This window comes from Varanus komodoensis, unplaced genomic scaffold, assembly GCF_004798865.1.
Source record: "Varanus komodoensis strain SLA01 unplaced genomic scaffold, ASM479886v1 scaffold21, whole genome shotgun sequence".
NCBI lineage: Eukaryota > Metazoa > Chordata > Lepidosauria > Squamata > Varanidae > Varanus > Varanus komodoensis.
The window spans coordinates 19,209,573-19,225,951 of record NW_025335589.1 but is presented as its reverse complement, the minus strand read 5'-3'; the positions used below and the strand labels follow the sequence as shown (position 1 = coordinate 19,225,951).

Sequence of the window (16,379 nt, the reverse complement as noted above, 5' to 3'; positions counted from 1 at the left end):
CAATTGTTCCCAGCATTAGGGTCTTCTCCAGTGAGTCCTTCCTTCTCTTTAGAAGGCCAGATACTGAAGATGAAACTCAAATACTTTGGCCATCTAATGAGAAGGAAGGACTCACTGGAGAAGACCCTAATTCTGGGAACAATAGATGACAAAAGAAGAAGGGGACGGCAGAGGATGAGGTGGCTAGATGGAGTCACTGAAGCAGTTGGTATGAGCTTAAGTGGACTCTGTGGGATGGTGGAGGACAGGAAGGCCTGGAGGAATGTTGTCCATGGGGTTGCAATGGGTTGGACATGACTTTGCAACTAGCAGCAGCAACAACAAAGCCCTCATCCTTTGCATAACCAGATCTAGGCACCAGTTCAGAACTTCTTCAGCTGGCTAAGATGACATGAAGTATATTATTTACCTACAGATATCATTTCATTCCAAATCCCAAAAAGACCTCCCAAGTGGCTTCATATACAGTGGTACCTTGGCTCACGAATACCTTGGTTCACGACCAAATCGGGTTGTGAACAAAAATTTCATGAAAAGTTTGACATGGGTTGCGAACTCCGCATTGGGTGGCAACCAAGATCGCAGCCATCTCCCCCCCACCTGAGTGGGGAGATGGCCACGATCGCAGTTGCGTTCGTGCCAGGAAGACCTGCGTGATCACAGGAGTGCTCCTGCAGGAAAGACGGGCGCAATCTCAGCCATCTCCCCCCACAACTAGCACGATCATGGCCATCTCCCCACTCCCCCAAGTGGAGAGATGGCCAAGATTGCGCCCATCTCTCCTTCCCCCAACATGCCCTGTTCGTGCCCTTCTCTCCATCCCCCAGCACACCCTGTTCACACCTCTCTCTCTCTCCCCAGTGCGCCCATGATCGCGCCTGCTCTCCCCCACCTCCCCCAGCATGCCAGGATGACAGGCACATGCAGGGATGATGGGTGCAAACTCGGTTGTGCTGGGGGAGCGGGGAGATGGTCGCACTTGTGCTCAGGGTGGGGAGGGGGAGATGGCCGCGATCTTTGTTGCTCTTCATCACTTTGCTTCACATTTTTCTGATTAAAAAAAATGGTTACAGAACGGATTAACCTTATTTACATTGAACCTTATGGGGAAATTTAACTTGGCTCATGACCAATTTAGGTCACGACCAGAGTCCTGGAATGGATTAAGTTCCTGAGCCAAGGTACCACTGAATATGTTAAAGAGTGTGGACAACAAGATCGAACCTTTTATGACCATACAACACAAGTGTCAAGTGATCAAGTAAAAGCATCCATAGTTCAATCCTCAGGAAGTAGAAATGGAATTGCTGCAATGCCATGCCACCAACAACTAACAGAGCCACTATGGAAGGATGCCATGATTGGCAACATCAAAAGCTGCTGAGAGATCAAGTTGTACATTCTGGCACTTTCCCAGTGTAAATCATCCTAGACCAGTCTATTTTTCTGCCTGAGGTGAAGAACAAGATGGCACTCCAAGATGTACAAAAAACCACTGGTCACCATATCTTCATCATCACCCCAAGAGATGCAGTACAAGTCTCCTCTCTAATATCTTGCTGACACCTCCCAGCATCTGCTCAAGGCGACCTCTTCACACTGCTGATCCATCAGGGTTGGCCCTAATCAGGCTGGTCAAGGCTTTTTCTGTGCTGAAGGAAGAAGGCAGACTGCAGCAAGAAATGAGTCTAGATAACCTCCAAGAGGCCCTGAAATTGGGACTGTTACTGCACATTTGTTATTAGCATTTAGATGAAACCAATCAAAATTCTAATTGGTCAGGTTCTTGCAGATGAACTGAAAAAATGAAATGGTTCCTGTATCCATTTGGCACTGTGGAGTTGTGCTTAATGCCCCATAGTTGTAATGGGAAATCATTTTACATCCAATAGGAAGCATCAGCAGGCCAGAGGAAGAGGATTTTTATGCAGGAAGTGCTACTCAAGCTACTGTGGATAAAAGAGTCTGAACCGGAGTGGAAAGATCCCATTTCCTCTCCCAACTGCTCATTCCCAAAAGCCACAACAATCAGATAAGTGCATGTGAGAGATGATGAGGAAGAGCAGCTACTTCTGTTATTTTTATTTTTATTCAGTGTAGGATTTTTAAATATTATGTAAACAAAGACCCATGGCAGAAGAAGCTCCAGTTTGGCCAGGGCTCTGCTCTCTAGTGCACTAATCCAATCATTAATTTAATTTCATTCTAAACTGATTTCTTCAAACAAAGTGAAAAATATGCTCAAGCACAGAAAAAGGAATTAGAATTGTAGGGGGTTTTTTAATTGCAAAGAATAAATAAATCTAAAAGGTGTATTACCCAATAAATTAAATTGAGAATAGACATGCAAGTTATGACTTAATCTGCTCAGTGTTCAGTGGCTTTGGCACAGAGTGTATAGAATTTAATGTGTTACTTTGCAGAAGGGTTAGCCTATTTCCTGCCATCCCTTTTGTATTTCTCCCATGATCCGCAGCACAGGAGTCAAAGCATTAGCTCATTACATCTCCAATGAAGCGTAAGGTGAGGCATCATTACTGATTTGTGCAGACTTGCTTCTTTTAAAAGAATAAATCTAAATACTTGATAGGAATTCTTTTAATAGTGACTTACTTGTTCCTTAACGATATATATGAGTAGCATATACTGCTAAGACAGTAGCTTTATTTTAAAGACATTTTGCTATTATAAAAATAGGTTTCCTAAGCACAAGACTGGACAATGGAGACCCAAAAAGGAGGAATGCTTGCGTGAAAACTTGCACATGCAGAAAAAAGCTTTGCGTGGTACTTTCTTCCCAGCCATTTCCACTGTCAAAGAGACAAGCCACCATTCACTTTTAAATGTTGCTTGTCTTTCTGGGAAATGAAGCAAATAAAACAGAAAGCCAAATTCCTGCTGTACAGTGTTTTCATTCATGCACAAATGTCCCATTCACCTTGGGTTATTCCTACTGTTCATGGTTCTCTTCTCTACTGATATTTAGACCCAAATCACTTTTCTCACTAAATCACTTTTCTTGATTGTTTGCTATAATAAGCAAGTATGTGAGGAAGCTTCTAACATATAAAAAGGAATGAGATTAAATTTAAACACTGCATTATAACTACCATACAACATAGATTGTTTGTAGAGGGGAGAGAGAATGAGAAAAGCAAGAAATATTAGAATATCCTGATCTGAGTTTTGGTTATAGCCCTTTGCCTAATAATTAATATATATTTTAAGTTACATTTTCAGTGTCTGTTTTTCTCTATATTATAAATACTAGCAGAAAGAAATGTTTAAATCAATAATTTGTATGTCTGAAGAACAGCATGGCAAGGGTTATAAAATGTTATGGGAGAATGTGTCTTTATATTGACTTCAAATATTTTCTCAGAATGATCTGGAGCTATTTATATCACTGTATGGTTCTGATTATGCACAAGAGAAACTACACATGTCTTTCTGGTAAAAAGAAAGTACACCTCAAACTTTAGTTTTGATACATTTATTCAGAAGTTCTAGTTCTGAACTGTATCACTATGTAAAAATTAAGTGTCTTGAATAAAATTAAACCAACTTTTCAAGAAACATCAAGACTTGTGGCTACCTTCTTATCTTACCAGTTTAAGATCTTTTGCAGGCATCCTCTTATGTACCAAAAATCAAGCTAATTATTATTTATTGGCTTTCTACTGGCTGCCAATAGTGAAGGCTTCATGGATAGTTCACAAAAATTACAAAGCACAAATACAAATACAAGATGATGAAGATATAAAATCTTTAACAAAAACATTAAAACATTTGATAAAACTAACATGGTACTGGACCTGATCAAAGCAATTGACATAAATGCCCCTTCATATACCATCAAATGCTAGGGAAAGGAGGAAAATCTTAAATGGGACCAAAAAGATGTTAGTGCCAAGTGGACCTCAGAAGAGATAGCATTCCGTAATTGGGGTGGGGGCCCCCACTGAGAAAGCCCTGTCCCCTATTGCTACCTCCCAAACATCCCCTGGAGAAAGCACTCAGACCAAGTCCTCAGAAGTTGATCATAAAGTCCAAGCAGGTTAATTTTGGAAAAGGTACTCCATCAGGCAATGTTGTCCCAAGCTGTATAAGGCTTCATAGGGCAAAATCAGCACTTTGAATCACTTACTGTTCTACAGGCAGCCAATGCAAGATGGCCAGAATAGCTCAGAGCTTCTGGTTCCTATTATATTCTGACTGCCATATTCTGCAAAAACTTCAGCTTCTGAACCATCTTTAAGGGCAGCCTCACAAAGGATGCATTGTTGTAAACTAACTTGGCGGTTACCAAATTGGACCCCAGCTGGGCCACTGCTGAAGATAGCAGAAGTTACTCTGTGCCTTTAAGTTCACCTCAGCTTCAAGTGATACGGATGTCTCTGGGAAGACTTGCGAGCTGTTTGTTGTTATTTTATGCTTGCTAATGTTGCTGTTTTACTTTGTTTTTTAAACTATGTTTTATTCCTATAACAGTTTTCTTTATGTCTTCTATTCTTATGTGCACCAAACAAAAATATTCTAGGGAAGGATCCTGCCCAGAAAGGCAAGAATATTTAAACTAAGTAAATCAAGCTGTGAACCAGTTCTTTCAGGGAGTGTGCCACCCCATCCAGAACATGATTAACATCTGTCCAGTCTATATTAAAAGAACTTTTGCCAAAGATGACTACAGCATATCCCACGCAGTACAGAATTATTCTTCCATGTCCCCGGTTGGTCTAGACCAGTGATGGCGAACCTATGCCACGTGTGCCACAGTGGGCACGCGAGCCAAGTCGCCCAAGCATTGCCCCAGCAGCCAAGCATCGGTTAACAAGAGACATAGGGGCCATGCGCATGCTCGGAAAGGAGTAGTGGTGCCAGGTGATGACATCACAAGCCATGACACATTAACCACGACTAGTCTGAGCTTTCACATGTCTGGTCAATGCGCTGCCAAGGATATATATATACACACATTTGCTTGAACTGGATGTTCAGCTTTTATTGTAGTGTTGGCATTTTGTGGTAAGTGGGTTTTGGGTTGTAGTTTGCGCACTCAGTCTCTAAAAGGTTCACCATCACTGGGTTAGGGTTAGAAAAACAAGGTGTCCTGGCATGATTTTGATGTTTGGAATGTGTCCAGCATGGACAGAAATGTTGAGCTGTGCAGGAAAAGCTATGCAAGGAAGGGTTTTTCAAAATCGCCCTCTTTCCAATGGTATTTTAGCCCTATCTTAGGGTTAGGGGTATACACCAGGATAGGGTTTGGGTTAGAGAACTGAGGTGTCCTTGCATAATTTTGATGGTTGGAATGTGTTTAGCATGGGCAGAAATGATGAGCTGTGCAGAAAAAGCTACGCAAGGAAGGGTTTTTCAAAATCGCCCCTTTCAATGGTATTTTAACCCTATATTAGGGTTAGGAGAGTATACCAGGGTAGAGTTAGGCCAGTGGTGGCAAACCTATGGCACTCATGCCTCAGTGGATATGCAGAGCCCTCTCTGTCAGCATGAGTCAAGTCACCCCAGCATTGCCCCAGCAGCCGAGCATCAGATTACAGCGCACACAGGGGCCCTGCACATGCTCAGAAAGGAGTAGCAGTGCCAGGCAATGTCATCATGTGCCGCGACCCATTAGCTGTGACTCATCCAAGCTTTCGCATGGCCAGTCAGTGCACTGCCAAGGATATATATATATATATTTTCTTGGACTGGCTGTTAGTTGTTTTTTGTAAACTAAAACTTCAGTTATCAGGTTTTGTTGCAGTGTTGGAACTTTGCAATAAATAAGTCAGTGTTGGGTTGTAGGGTGGGCACTCGGTCTCTAAAATGTTTGCCATCACTGGTCTAGTCTTTTCTAAGTATTGTACACCCAACCCAAAAGAGAACGAATTTTGTTTGTTTACCATTTATCCCATTTACCATTGTTCCATTTACAGGCATTCTGAAAATCAGGACCCTCTAAAGCAGGAGTAACTACTTGCTATGTACAAAGGAGAGTAAGTTGATCAAAATTTGCACAGCATAGTTCCTAGCCAAATGACAGGCAATGAAAATTTTACACCATTTAGGGTAGCATATTGCATTTTCTTTAACCTATTGTTTTCTAAAATTTGAACACTGTGAATTGGCCCTTGAAAAATATTGATATATGTAACCATAAAAGGGTAAAATGAAGGGGAATCACCTGGCCTTCTCTGTGTCTCACCCTAAGATCCTATAGTAATGGTTAACATCACCTTTTTCAAGTTTCTGAATCCTGAAGGCTAAAATACTTCTCAAAAAGAAAAAGCTGGAATTCTACCAAGGAACTGTAACTCACATAAAATTATCTCAGGAACTGCATGTTGCCCATTCCTGCTTTAAAGTTTTCACCTAGGAAAAAAGCTGAATACAAAACATATTAGGGGTGAAAATCTATGGTTGTTTTCAAAATGCTTCCCTGCTTCCCACTTAAGCAGTCTGTGAAGTAAATGTCAAGAAAAGACTCCTGCAGGTACATTCAAAAGGATATTTCCATTTGGCAGGACAGAACTAGGATTACGCCAAAGAATAATTATTAACACTGGGGTAAGGGAGAAAGAAATTACCAGAGATCAGATGCTTGCCATAACTCAGACTTTTCCAACCTAGAGCACTTTATGTGTGTGGGGCTACAATATTCACCATCTCCAGATGGCCAAATAGCCAAGCTGGTATGAGGTGATGGGAGTTGTAGTCCAATTCAAAGTTAGGGAAGGCTGCCGTAGATGTTGACATTGTGTCATTTGGATTAGCTTGCAATCTGCTTGATGAGTAATTTGGGAGATTAGATATTATAAATCAATGCATATTGTATTCACAGACACTTGTATCTAGAACAACCCTTACAGTATTTCCTACACTGGAGACAACTTCAAGCGTTTCTTTGACTGTTCAGGCAAGCACTAGAATGTCCTAGGAGTAGAGGTGCAGTGTAAGCAAACTTGTCTCTGGACTAGGATTCATATATTATCTTTATGATACTTAAATTAGACTAGCATTCTTTAACATGTAACAAAAGTAAAATAACACCAGCTGACATTCTTCTAAGAGCCTCATGCTTTTCTGCTCTTAGTCTCATGTGTTTTGCAACAGGAAATAAAAAAAGAACAGTAATAATTGTGCCATTACTCAGGTTGATATGTTTCCTCACATCCCACCCTTGCCCTTTCAGCTCATGTTTCCTTATTTCTTTGGCCATCTGACATTTCCTATCATTGATATATCCTGCTTCTGAAATGGCCCTGTGTTTCAACAACCGTTTTCTGTCTCTATGCATTTGTACAAAACATGGCCATATCAGGTATGTCTAGACAGTTGAGAGGAGTGTGCTTGACAGATGTACCTTTTACAGTACAACACTAACTTTAAAAGGCTTGAATTTTAGAAGCAGTACTTAAAAATTCCATTGAGAGAACTCTTGAAATTGTTCTACTTAAGACTTGCTCACAGCAAGTGTAGCTATCGGAGCATATACAATGCTTTTAAGAAATATGCTTATTTGGATTTTAGCCACCTGAGCCTGTGTATTGTTGTACTTCACTTATCTTCTTAAAATAAGCTTATATAGGCCTGGCAGTGGCCTTGTGAACCTTGTTCAACTGCAATCATGAACTAACTTATTATGCTTTTGCCTTTAGCTCAAGTATCTTTTTGGTCACACTTTCTGCATATGCTGCTGCACTATATAAAAGGGGGTATCTTTGCCTGCATGCATTCACCACATCAGGGTCTAGGTTTGGAAGGATGTGTATTATTTATTTGATTATTAATTAATTTATAACCAATCCCATTTGCCATATGTCTCCCTGGGCAGGTTACAGAAAAAAACAAAAAAAAAAAAAAAAAGGATAGAGATTAAAGTACAGTATAAAACAGTAATTACAAATAAAAAACATTAAAACCAATATAAGATGTGCCATAATAATGGCATATACACAGTTAAAATGCTACTTAAAACAAGTTAACAATTAAAATTCTGTTGAAATAAAAAGGTTTTTGCCTGGCACCTGAAATACTGTAAGGAAGGTACCAAGCAAACCCATCTAGGAACTCATTCCAAAGTTGGGGTGCCACGGCAGAAAAGACCCTTATTTCCTGAGCAGGGGGTTCCTTCAGAAGGACCTCAGATGCAGATCTGAAGTGCCAGGTAGGTTCGTACCGCAAGAAGTGCTCCTTTAGATACTATGGTGCCAAGCCATTCAAGGCTTTAAACATCACTGTTAACACCTTGAATTGGGCCCACTGGGTCAACTGGGAGCCAGTGAAAATGGTAGAGGACTGGCTTTATATGATCGTATTTGCCAATCCTCATGAACAATCTGGTTGCCCTATTCTGGACCAATTGAAGTTTCCAGACCATCTTCAAGGGAAGCCTCATGTAGAGTGTGTTGGAATAATCCAGAGAATTTACCAGTGCATGGATAACCGTTGCCAGGTTCTGTCTGTCCAGATATGATACAGCTAGTATATCAGCTTAAGCTGACAGAAGGTGCTCCTGGCCACCAAATCTACCTGGAATTCCAGGGATAATTCAGGGTCCAGAAGCACCCCCAAGCTGTGAACCCTGTCCTTTAGGGGGAGTGCAACCCCATCCAGAACAGGCAAGATGTTACCCATCTGAACAGATGGGCTGCCCACCAACAGTATCTCTGTCTTATCTTGATTAAGTTTCAGTTTATTAGACCTCATCCGTTTCAGGTAGATGTTAAAAAGCATGGGGGATAAAATAGAGCCCTGAAGAGCAATAATCTCCCAGCACCACGTTCTGGACATGGCCAGTCCAGGAGCAGGCCAGTCCCTACATCCAACTCTACTAGCCTGTCCAGAAGGATACCATGGTCAATGGTACCAAAAGCTGCTCTAGGAGGTCCAGCTCTAACAGGGTCACACTCCCCATCTCTCTCCCAGCATACGTTATCCCATAAGGCAAACAAGGCAGTTTCCATTCCAAATCCAGGTCTGAATCCCGACTGAAATAGATCAAAAGGGTCCGTTTCATCCAAGAGTCTCAGGAGTTAGAGTTATGTATGGAGCTCCCACTGATCTTTTCAACTGTAACTATTTATTTATTTATTTAAAACATTTCTATGCTGCCCCATCGCAACAAAGCCTTGGGGCGGCTCACAACTATATGTTTTCCTCCTTGCAGGGAATCATGGTGACGGATTAGAAGTGCAACTGGCTGGCTGACAGAGCTCTTCCTACTTCCACTGTTGACAACTGGTGTAGTTAAAGTGTTGGACTAGAGACCTGGGAGATCTGAGTTCTAAAATGTATCATATTCTATGAAGTGGTTTATAGTGAGGAGGAAACAGGTATACAATCACATTTTCTGGTTTTTTGGGACTGAAAAGTCTCTGTACAATCAGTGCAATGAACTTTGGTTTGAGGTAGTTTCTATAACTACTACAAGAGTGTGCTATGTGTATAGAACCAGTGTGGTATACTGGTGAAGAGTGTGGGACTCAGGAGATCTGGGTTCCGGTCCCCATTAAGCCATGGAGCCAACTGGGTGACTCTGGGCCAGTCACTCCCTCACAACCCAACCTACCTCACAGAGTTGTTGTCGTGAAGCTAAAATAGTTATGTAAGCCACCTAGGGTTGCTCACTGGAGGAAAAAATACAGGATATAAATGTAATGTAATGATAATAAGTGGCAAATCAATTTCTACTATCCATTTTTGCTACTAATTAACTAGACCTATTGACCTAGCAGATTAAAAAGGCCTGAAGCAATAAAATACTATAAAGAAAATGTAAAGTGTATTGCATACTACAGTAAATCCCAAAATACTCAAACCTACAACACTAAAAAAGTATATTACAATAAAAATTATCTAGAAATATATTATTCTGGCTTACTAAAGCTCCAATCCAATGCAGTTACCTGAAGCTAAACTCTGACTAGCAGGTACAAGATTGTGCTGTATGTGCTGCATAGCAGGACTTTTGGGATACTATTCCAGCTATGGTGCCATTTCTAAGAAAGCTCAGCCCCAAATTCTCATTATCTCATAAGAGGATAGAACTCTGCCTGAAGAATATCCCCATCCCCATATTAAATAATGGAGATGTGCTCATTGGAGCTGATGGTTTCTAAGATATGCCAAGCCTAGACTGAACTTGGAATAAAATTCAACAAAAATTGATGAAACTAACTTTGTACCAGCTACAGATTCTGAACTATTTTAAAGGTTTATTATAATACTCAGCTTAGAAGAGAAAAAAGGACAGAAGCCAAATTAAATCTGGCTGATGTATCTGAGCGTCTGCGATTAGTGCAGAGAGACTGCAGATGCTTTGGCCCACACCAGCTATTAGCCTTGGCCGACACAGCCAACACCTGGACAAGCTGCATGGCTGTTATATGGCTTCTCCCTAGTAGCACAGTAAGGTAGACCAGACTTCTTGCACCAATTCTCATGCTGTGCCATAAGGGAGAATACAAATGAATGTACAAAATGAGGAGGCTGCCCTCTGCATGAAGAGCTGCCCGGTCCTCTTGGGACCATTAAATTTGCCCTGTCGGACCAGATGAAAGGCCAGCACCTTGTTTCCCACGGTGACCAACCAGGTGACCATAAGCAGGACACAAGGGCAACAGCCCTCTGGCGCATATTCCTAACGGTAATGTGCACGTTAATTGCTCCGACCGGCCCAGGAAGCTTTGGGCAATATAGGAACGTAATAAATAAATAAATCAAACGGGTCCATCGTGACCAATGGCCCGTGCCCCAGGTGCGCACTTTCTCGGTGCGGCAGGAAGTGGCAGCTCTTTCTCCTCTTCTTCAAGCAGCGCCATTCCGCCCGGAGGAAGAAGAGTGCACGGCATCGGGTACCGCTCTCTGCCCAGTGGCGGCTTCTTTCTCAGCGGGGAGGAATATACGGGCGGGAGGACGCGGAAAAGCTCCAAGGCACGTTGCTGAGGCCGCCCCCAGCCGTCCCCCCCTCGGCTAGCCTGGAACCAGCCCTGCGTGGCCGGCAGGTTCGTGCGCGAAAGCGCGGGAAGCGAGCGAGGCAGCAGGTCTCTCACTTCCTGACGGCGCGGTGTGAGGTGCAGCCGCCGGAGCGAAGCGCGCGCACCCGAGCAGCGCGTGGCTCCGGCTTTCCGGTCGGCTTTCCTCGGCGGCGGCGGTGGCAGAAGCGCGCGCGCGCGCCTGCGCGCCTCCCCTCTCACATTTCCACGTCTCCTTGGAAAGGGTTTTTGCAAGGCGAGTGGCTACTTGTGGAAAAGTGCTACAGGAGGGAGGGAGGGAGGAGAGTTCTGAGGAAGGAAAGGCGGCGGTGGGGGAAAGGGAGCGACACACGACCCGGGCGCCTTCCGTCCTTTCCTCCCTTCCCCTCCCTTTCCTTCCCGGGCCAGCCACTCAGTCTCTCCGAGGTACAGGCAGAGGGCGCTTTAGCCATGCCCGCCCCCTGCAGTTGCTGCTGCTGCTGCTGCCTCCGGTGCTCGTACTCAGCTCCACGCGCTGGAGAGGCTCCGGTTCCCTGGCCCCTGCTGTTGCCGCTGCCACTGACAGACAGCCGGAGAAGCGAGGAGGAGACCGAGCCACCCTACTGCCCCGCACCAGCTTCGTGCATCCTTGGCATATAGCCCCCTGCGGGAGCTGGTACTGAAGAGGAAACCTCTCCCTCCACGCTCCTCCAATTGGCTCGGGAGTTGCTTCGACCCCCCTTTGCTCCTGGGGGAGCCCGGTTCGGATGTCCGGTTTCCTGGTGCCCTCTTTCTTTTTAACCTGACGGACCCCACGGAGCTTCGGGAGAAGGAGGACTGCTACCAGCCCACTAGCAAGCAAGCGCCGGGGCCAGTGGAGAGGAGGGGAGGGGAATCGCTGCACCTTCCTTTTCTCCATCCCGGAGAAGTTGGTGCTTCAGTGCTGCCAAGAGAGAGGGACTCGAACGGGGAGCCGCACCGCGTTGCTCGCGCGCTGTCTTCAGGGCTTCCACCTCCCCACCCCGCGGTCGCTCCCTGCCGCCCTTTGCACAATGCACTTGCTGGGATTATTCTCTCTGGGTTGCTATCTGGCTGCTGCTGCGGTGGTGCTGCTGGGAGCTCGTGAGCCTGCAACAGCCGCTGCCTATGAATCCGGGCAGGGCTACTATGAGGAGGAGCCCGATCTGGGGGAGGCGAAGGTAAGGCAGCCGTGTCCCTGTTCCTGTCCTGCCACGGATCGAGGTGGTTTCGTTTTGCCTTGTCTCCCCAGGCACCATGTGACACGATCACTTGACGTGGATTAAGTGCCCCTTAATAGTGTTTAACCACCCTGTCAAAAGCAGGGTGATCAAAGAGTGATAAAAGGCTGCATTCAGCATAGGCGGGGAGCGCAGACTTCTAATCCACCATAAATTTTGAGTGTTTTCTAGATGAATTAAAATAGAACAGACTAACAGCTGTGCGTTAGCATACAACATGACTTAGGTAGTTGTTTTCGTTTTGTATGAGGTGATGAGCCCAAATTTAGGTAAAAAGTGTAATGATTCCTGGTAAATGTAGTGGCTTTGCTGTAGAAAGGTGATTCCTGGTATGTTCAATTAAAGCAAGTAATTCAGCCCCTGAGGATGTGAGGATCAGTAACTCTAGTTATTTTTCTTGTTATCTGTTATTTGCCCAGGACTTGAAGTACTGTGGAGACAGATAAGGACTCGGTGCTCCATTGCTTCCCAGAGAATGCATAAGTTAGTTTACACAAGTTAAGAACAGACTTTGTGAGGGAATGCAGTAGCAGTGCTCCTCTGCTAGAAATAGTTCGTTGATGGTGAGCCTTTCCAGCTTCTTTATCAAGGACAAAGCTACGGGTTAGCATGTAGGTCTGTGTCCTTGGAGTGGAACACGTGTGCTCCTGAAACTTTCCAGTTGGAACTGAATAGCTGCTGGCTCAAAACTGTGGAAGGATTTTGGAAGGATGGTGTGCATGACAGCACAACTGCAGTGAAGATTCCAAAAAGAGATATAATAAAATTAGAATGTGTTTCCACTTTCTGAAGGTTGGCTATGGTGTTTTTGAAAACATTTCATTTGTCATTTCTAAATAGCGAAATGGTTTTCAGGAAATTAACTTGACCTTTGTAGTTGCAGTGATGTCTCTTCTTAAACTCAGACAAAGCTCTACTTAATGCAAGTGTACCAAGATAAGAGTAAATTATAGACGGTAAACTATTTTTAAATGCTGTTACTTTTTAGTGTGACAACATTAACTATAAACACAGTACAGTCATGCTGACAAAGTATCACGCTATAAAATGTGTGTTTACAGTACTTACATGAATAGCAAAACATATCTAATCCAAATGTGTCAAGAGGTTTAATCACACATACTAGTTATGCTGTTTACCTGCACACTATGTTTTGCAAATGTATATTAAAATTGTTTAGAGAAGAAGTTTCCATGCATTTTGTGTCTCCTTTTTAATAGGATATTTCCACAACAATTTGGCAATTTCAAACTGTTGGTGTTGCATTTAAAGTACAACAGCTGATCACCAGACACTGCAGCATTAAAAACTTGGTTCATGTTTTTTCTCCCTGCTCTGATGTGTGACCACAGTATTAGTTCAGTTGATTATCAATTTAATTCTTATAAAGAAAGTTATTTTCCAAATGCCTGTTACAATATAACAAATGGAAGGTGAGGCAAACATGCTTTACCTAATGTTGGATCAGTTGTCAGATGTAATTTACAAATCAGTTGTAATTTAGCTTATTTAACGATTAAAGCAGTGAAAGTAGTCTGTAAGATAAATGCAGTATTAGTTTCTGTGGTGTAATGGTGAGTACTTCATGGCAGAAGCTGAAGGCAGTGTGGGGAAGCAAATATGAAGTCTGGGATCAGTGAAGTACATTGGAGATTGTAAAGGCAATCTATATAATCATGGATTATGTAGATTATGTTTTCTGCAGTGGTGTAAGAATCAGTACTCCATGTGTATATACGTGCTAAACACACATTCCTTCAAGTTTTGAAAGGGCAAATTTGTTAAGCTAGCTGCCTGTGGGCAAGTGTAACTCCACTGATTTCAGCAGAACTCAAAGCATTTGAAGGGATTAGCCCCTGTTGATTCTACATATTTGGCATTGTGTGCTGAGAGAAAGGAAAGGGAAATTTTGATAACTTTGAGAAAGATCAGATATGTAAACTATAAGTAATCATGTCAAGGAATCTGTGATTATGTTGTCAAGATAAAGGTCACTTTTCTCACTTGAGATAAAAAAGTAGTGCTTTTGAACTTAGTCTATTTGTTGAGGTAATTCTTTCCTTTATTAATGCTTTCCCTCATGTAAGCCAAAATTGTAGCTGAACTAAGAGTGAACGTATGTACCCACATTGTATCCTCCAAATATTAAAGTATTACTATTTTATTTCTATTTGTGTGACTAGAACCAATATTTTCTACTGATGGCATGAGGAAATTTCATGTGAACTGAACTTTTGTAGGCACCTACTAGGGATGGGTCAGTTGGTTGGATCTGTTTTCCTAAATGTTATGCCACAGGTTGAATATAAGTCATACATAACTGTGGTTGATTTTCGCATACTCATATCTTAAAGTCACATGAAAGCAGGAATGGCTCCTGATAAATTAGAACAGTCATGTACTACTATTTGACCTCAAAGTCTTTTGAAAACACAGATAGTTTCTGAGGAAGCACAGATAGTTCTTAGAGTATATACCGATTCGTGGGAGAGAAACTGTTACTTCCTCTTATTCAGTTCCTGAACAGGTGTCATGCTAACATATCTAGTTCTTACTTATCTTTTGTAGTTCTTCCAGAGCAGCTACTACGGGTCTTCCAGTAATCTTCTATCTAAGCACTGATCAAGTCCATGCCTCCTTGACTTCAACAACTCAACTTCAAGAACTCCCAAATGAAAAGTGGGCCTTTTCATACTGACTTTCTATTGTTCCATTCCTTTAATGTAGGCTGCCATCCAGATCAATTCCTTGAATATATGGTTTCTATTGATAATAGCATACATTAGGGCTATAGTAAAACTCCAGAAACTGTAGGTGGCAGTTGGTATCCTTTTATCCTGAATCTTTATAGATGGCCATGTAGATAAAAGTATCCATTGTTTGAAAGATGTGTGCACATCAAAGTCTGAGAAGAAAATGCTGACTTCCATTACTTCCATAATATTAGGAAGTAATCTTGCTGAAATATGCCAGTATGTAACTCAGGGTGCTTCAGCTATGACTATATTAAACATGATTAATATTTTTAAATCACTAAACTATTTATTACTTGAAAAAATGGACCAAATTAAATATTCTAATCACTGAACCAACATTTCAATGTCGATATTCTCCCAAGTACCTAGAGAGGTCCATGGGGCACATCCATGGGAAATGCAGGCTTCTGTTCTGCCTGTTGCTTAATGCCTGATTCTGTGTTCAGGCAATACAGTAACCCACACTCACAAACTAAAATTAATTGAATGTAGGTTGTTGCTGAACATGGACTGTTATGTTGCTTCAACTCAACCAAGATAACAAACATGGTTTGTAAATTGTAGGAAACAACCCACAGTTTACAACTCAACAATAAACCAGGACTTCTCTTCATAGGTTGTTCAAGTCCTGACCTTTCAGTGTACCTGAGTTCAAGAACACAATAAGCCATGTTTCAATAACTACCCATGGTTCAACAACAACTCACACTCAATCCATAATCAACTTGAGTGTGAGTTATCATGTTGTCAGAATCCAGCCATTGGGTGGGTTTCTGTGGAATGACAATCCCACATCGCAGCAAGTTGTCATGTTGTGCAAACCCTGGCAGCCTGTCTCTCCAAACTATTTTCTTTCAGCTTGGCAAATGCCAAAATTGAGCTCAGCTGGAGGAAAGTAGCTGGGGTAAAGGGTTGAGTAGACATAACAGATCAGTGAGAGTGCAACGCTACTGCTATTGCACCCATTTGGTCTTGCTTTGCTTTTCTATTTTTTCCTAGTTTTATACTGCCCCACAGCTGAAGCTTTCTGGACAGTTTATAACAGTCAAAAAAGACACTAAAATACAGAAAAATGCCATAAAATTGGTAAAAACACTAAAAGGTTTTTAACACCTAAAATACACATAGCAAACTTTGCTCTGCAAAACACCTGGACTGGGTTATCCCCCTCAAGAGTCACCTAGTAAATCTTTAAAGGCTTCAGAGAAGAGGGCCATCTTAACTGTTAACCTGGTGCTGAAAAGATGACAAATCCAGCACCAGCTGAGCCGCAGAAGGGAGGTTGTTCCATAGATGGGAGCTACCACAAAGAAAGCCCTCTCCCCTTGTTGCCACTTTATTTATTTATTTATTTATTTAAAGTTTTTATAAGCCGTCCAATACTGAAAGTCTCTGGACGGCTTACAAAA

General features: G+C 42.5%; 1 protein-coding gene across 2 annotated transcripts in view; it reads left to right on the top strand.

Moving 5' to 3' along the window:
* Positions 1 to 11,171: 11,171 nt before the first annotated feature.
* The window catches only part of LOC123023708 (vascular endothelial growth factor C-like), a 63,029-nt gene continuing 57,821 nt past the window's right edge, over positions 11,172 to 16,379 (top strand). Inside the window, exon 1 of one of the 2 annotated variants that reach the window (XM_044430641.1) lies at positions 11,172 to 12,154. In XM_044430641.1, coding sequence (XP_044286576.1) covers positions 12,008 to 12,154 — 147 coding nt within the window. In that variant the 5' untranslated portion in view covers positions 11,172 to 12,007. The remainder of the gene's footprint in view (positions 12,155 to 16,379) is intronic. The other variant, XM_044430640.1, reaches the window with a different exon arrangement.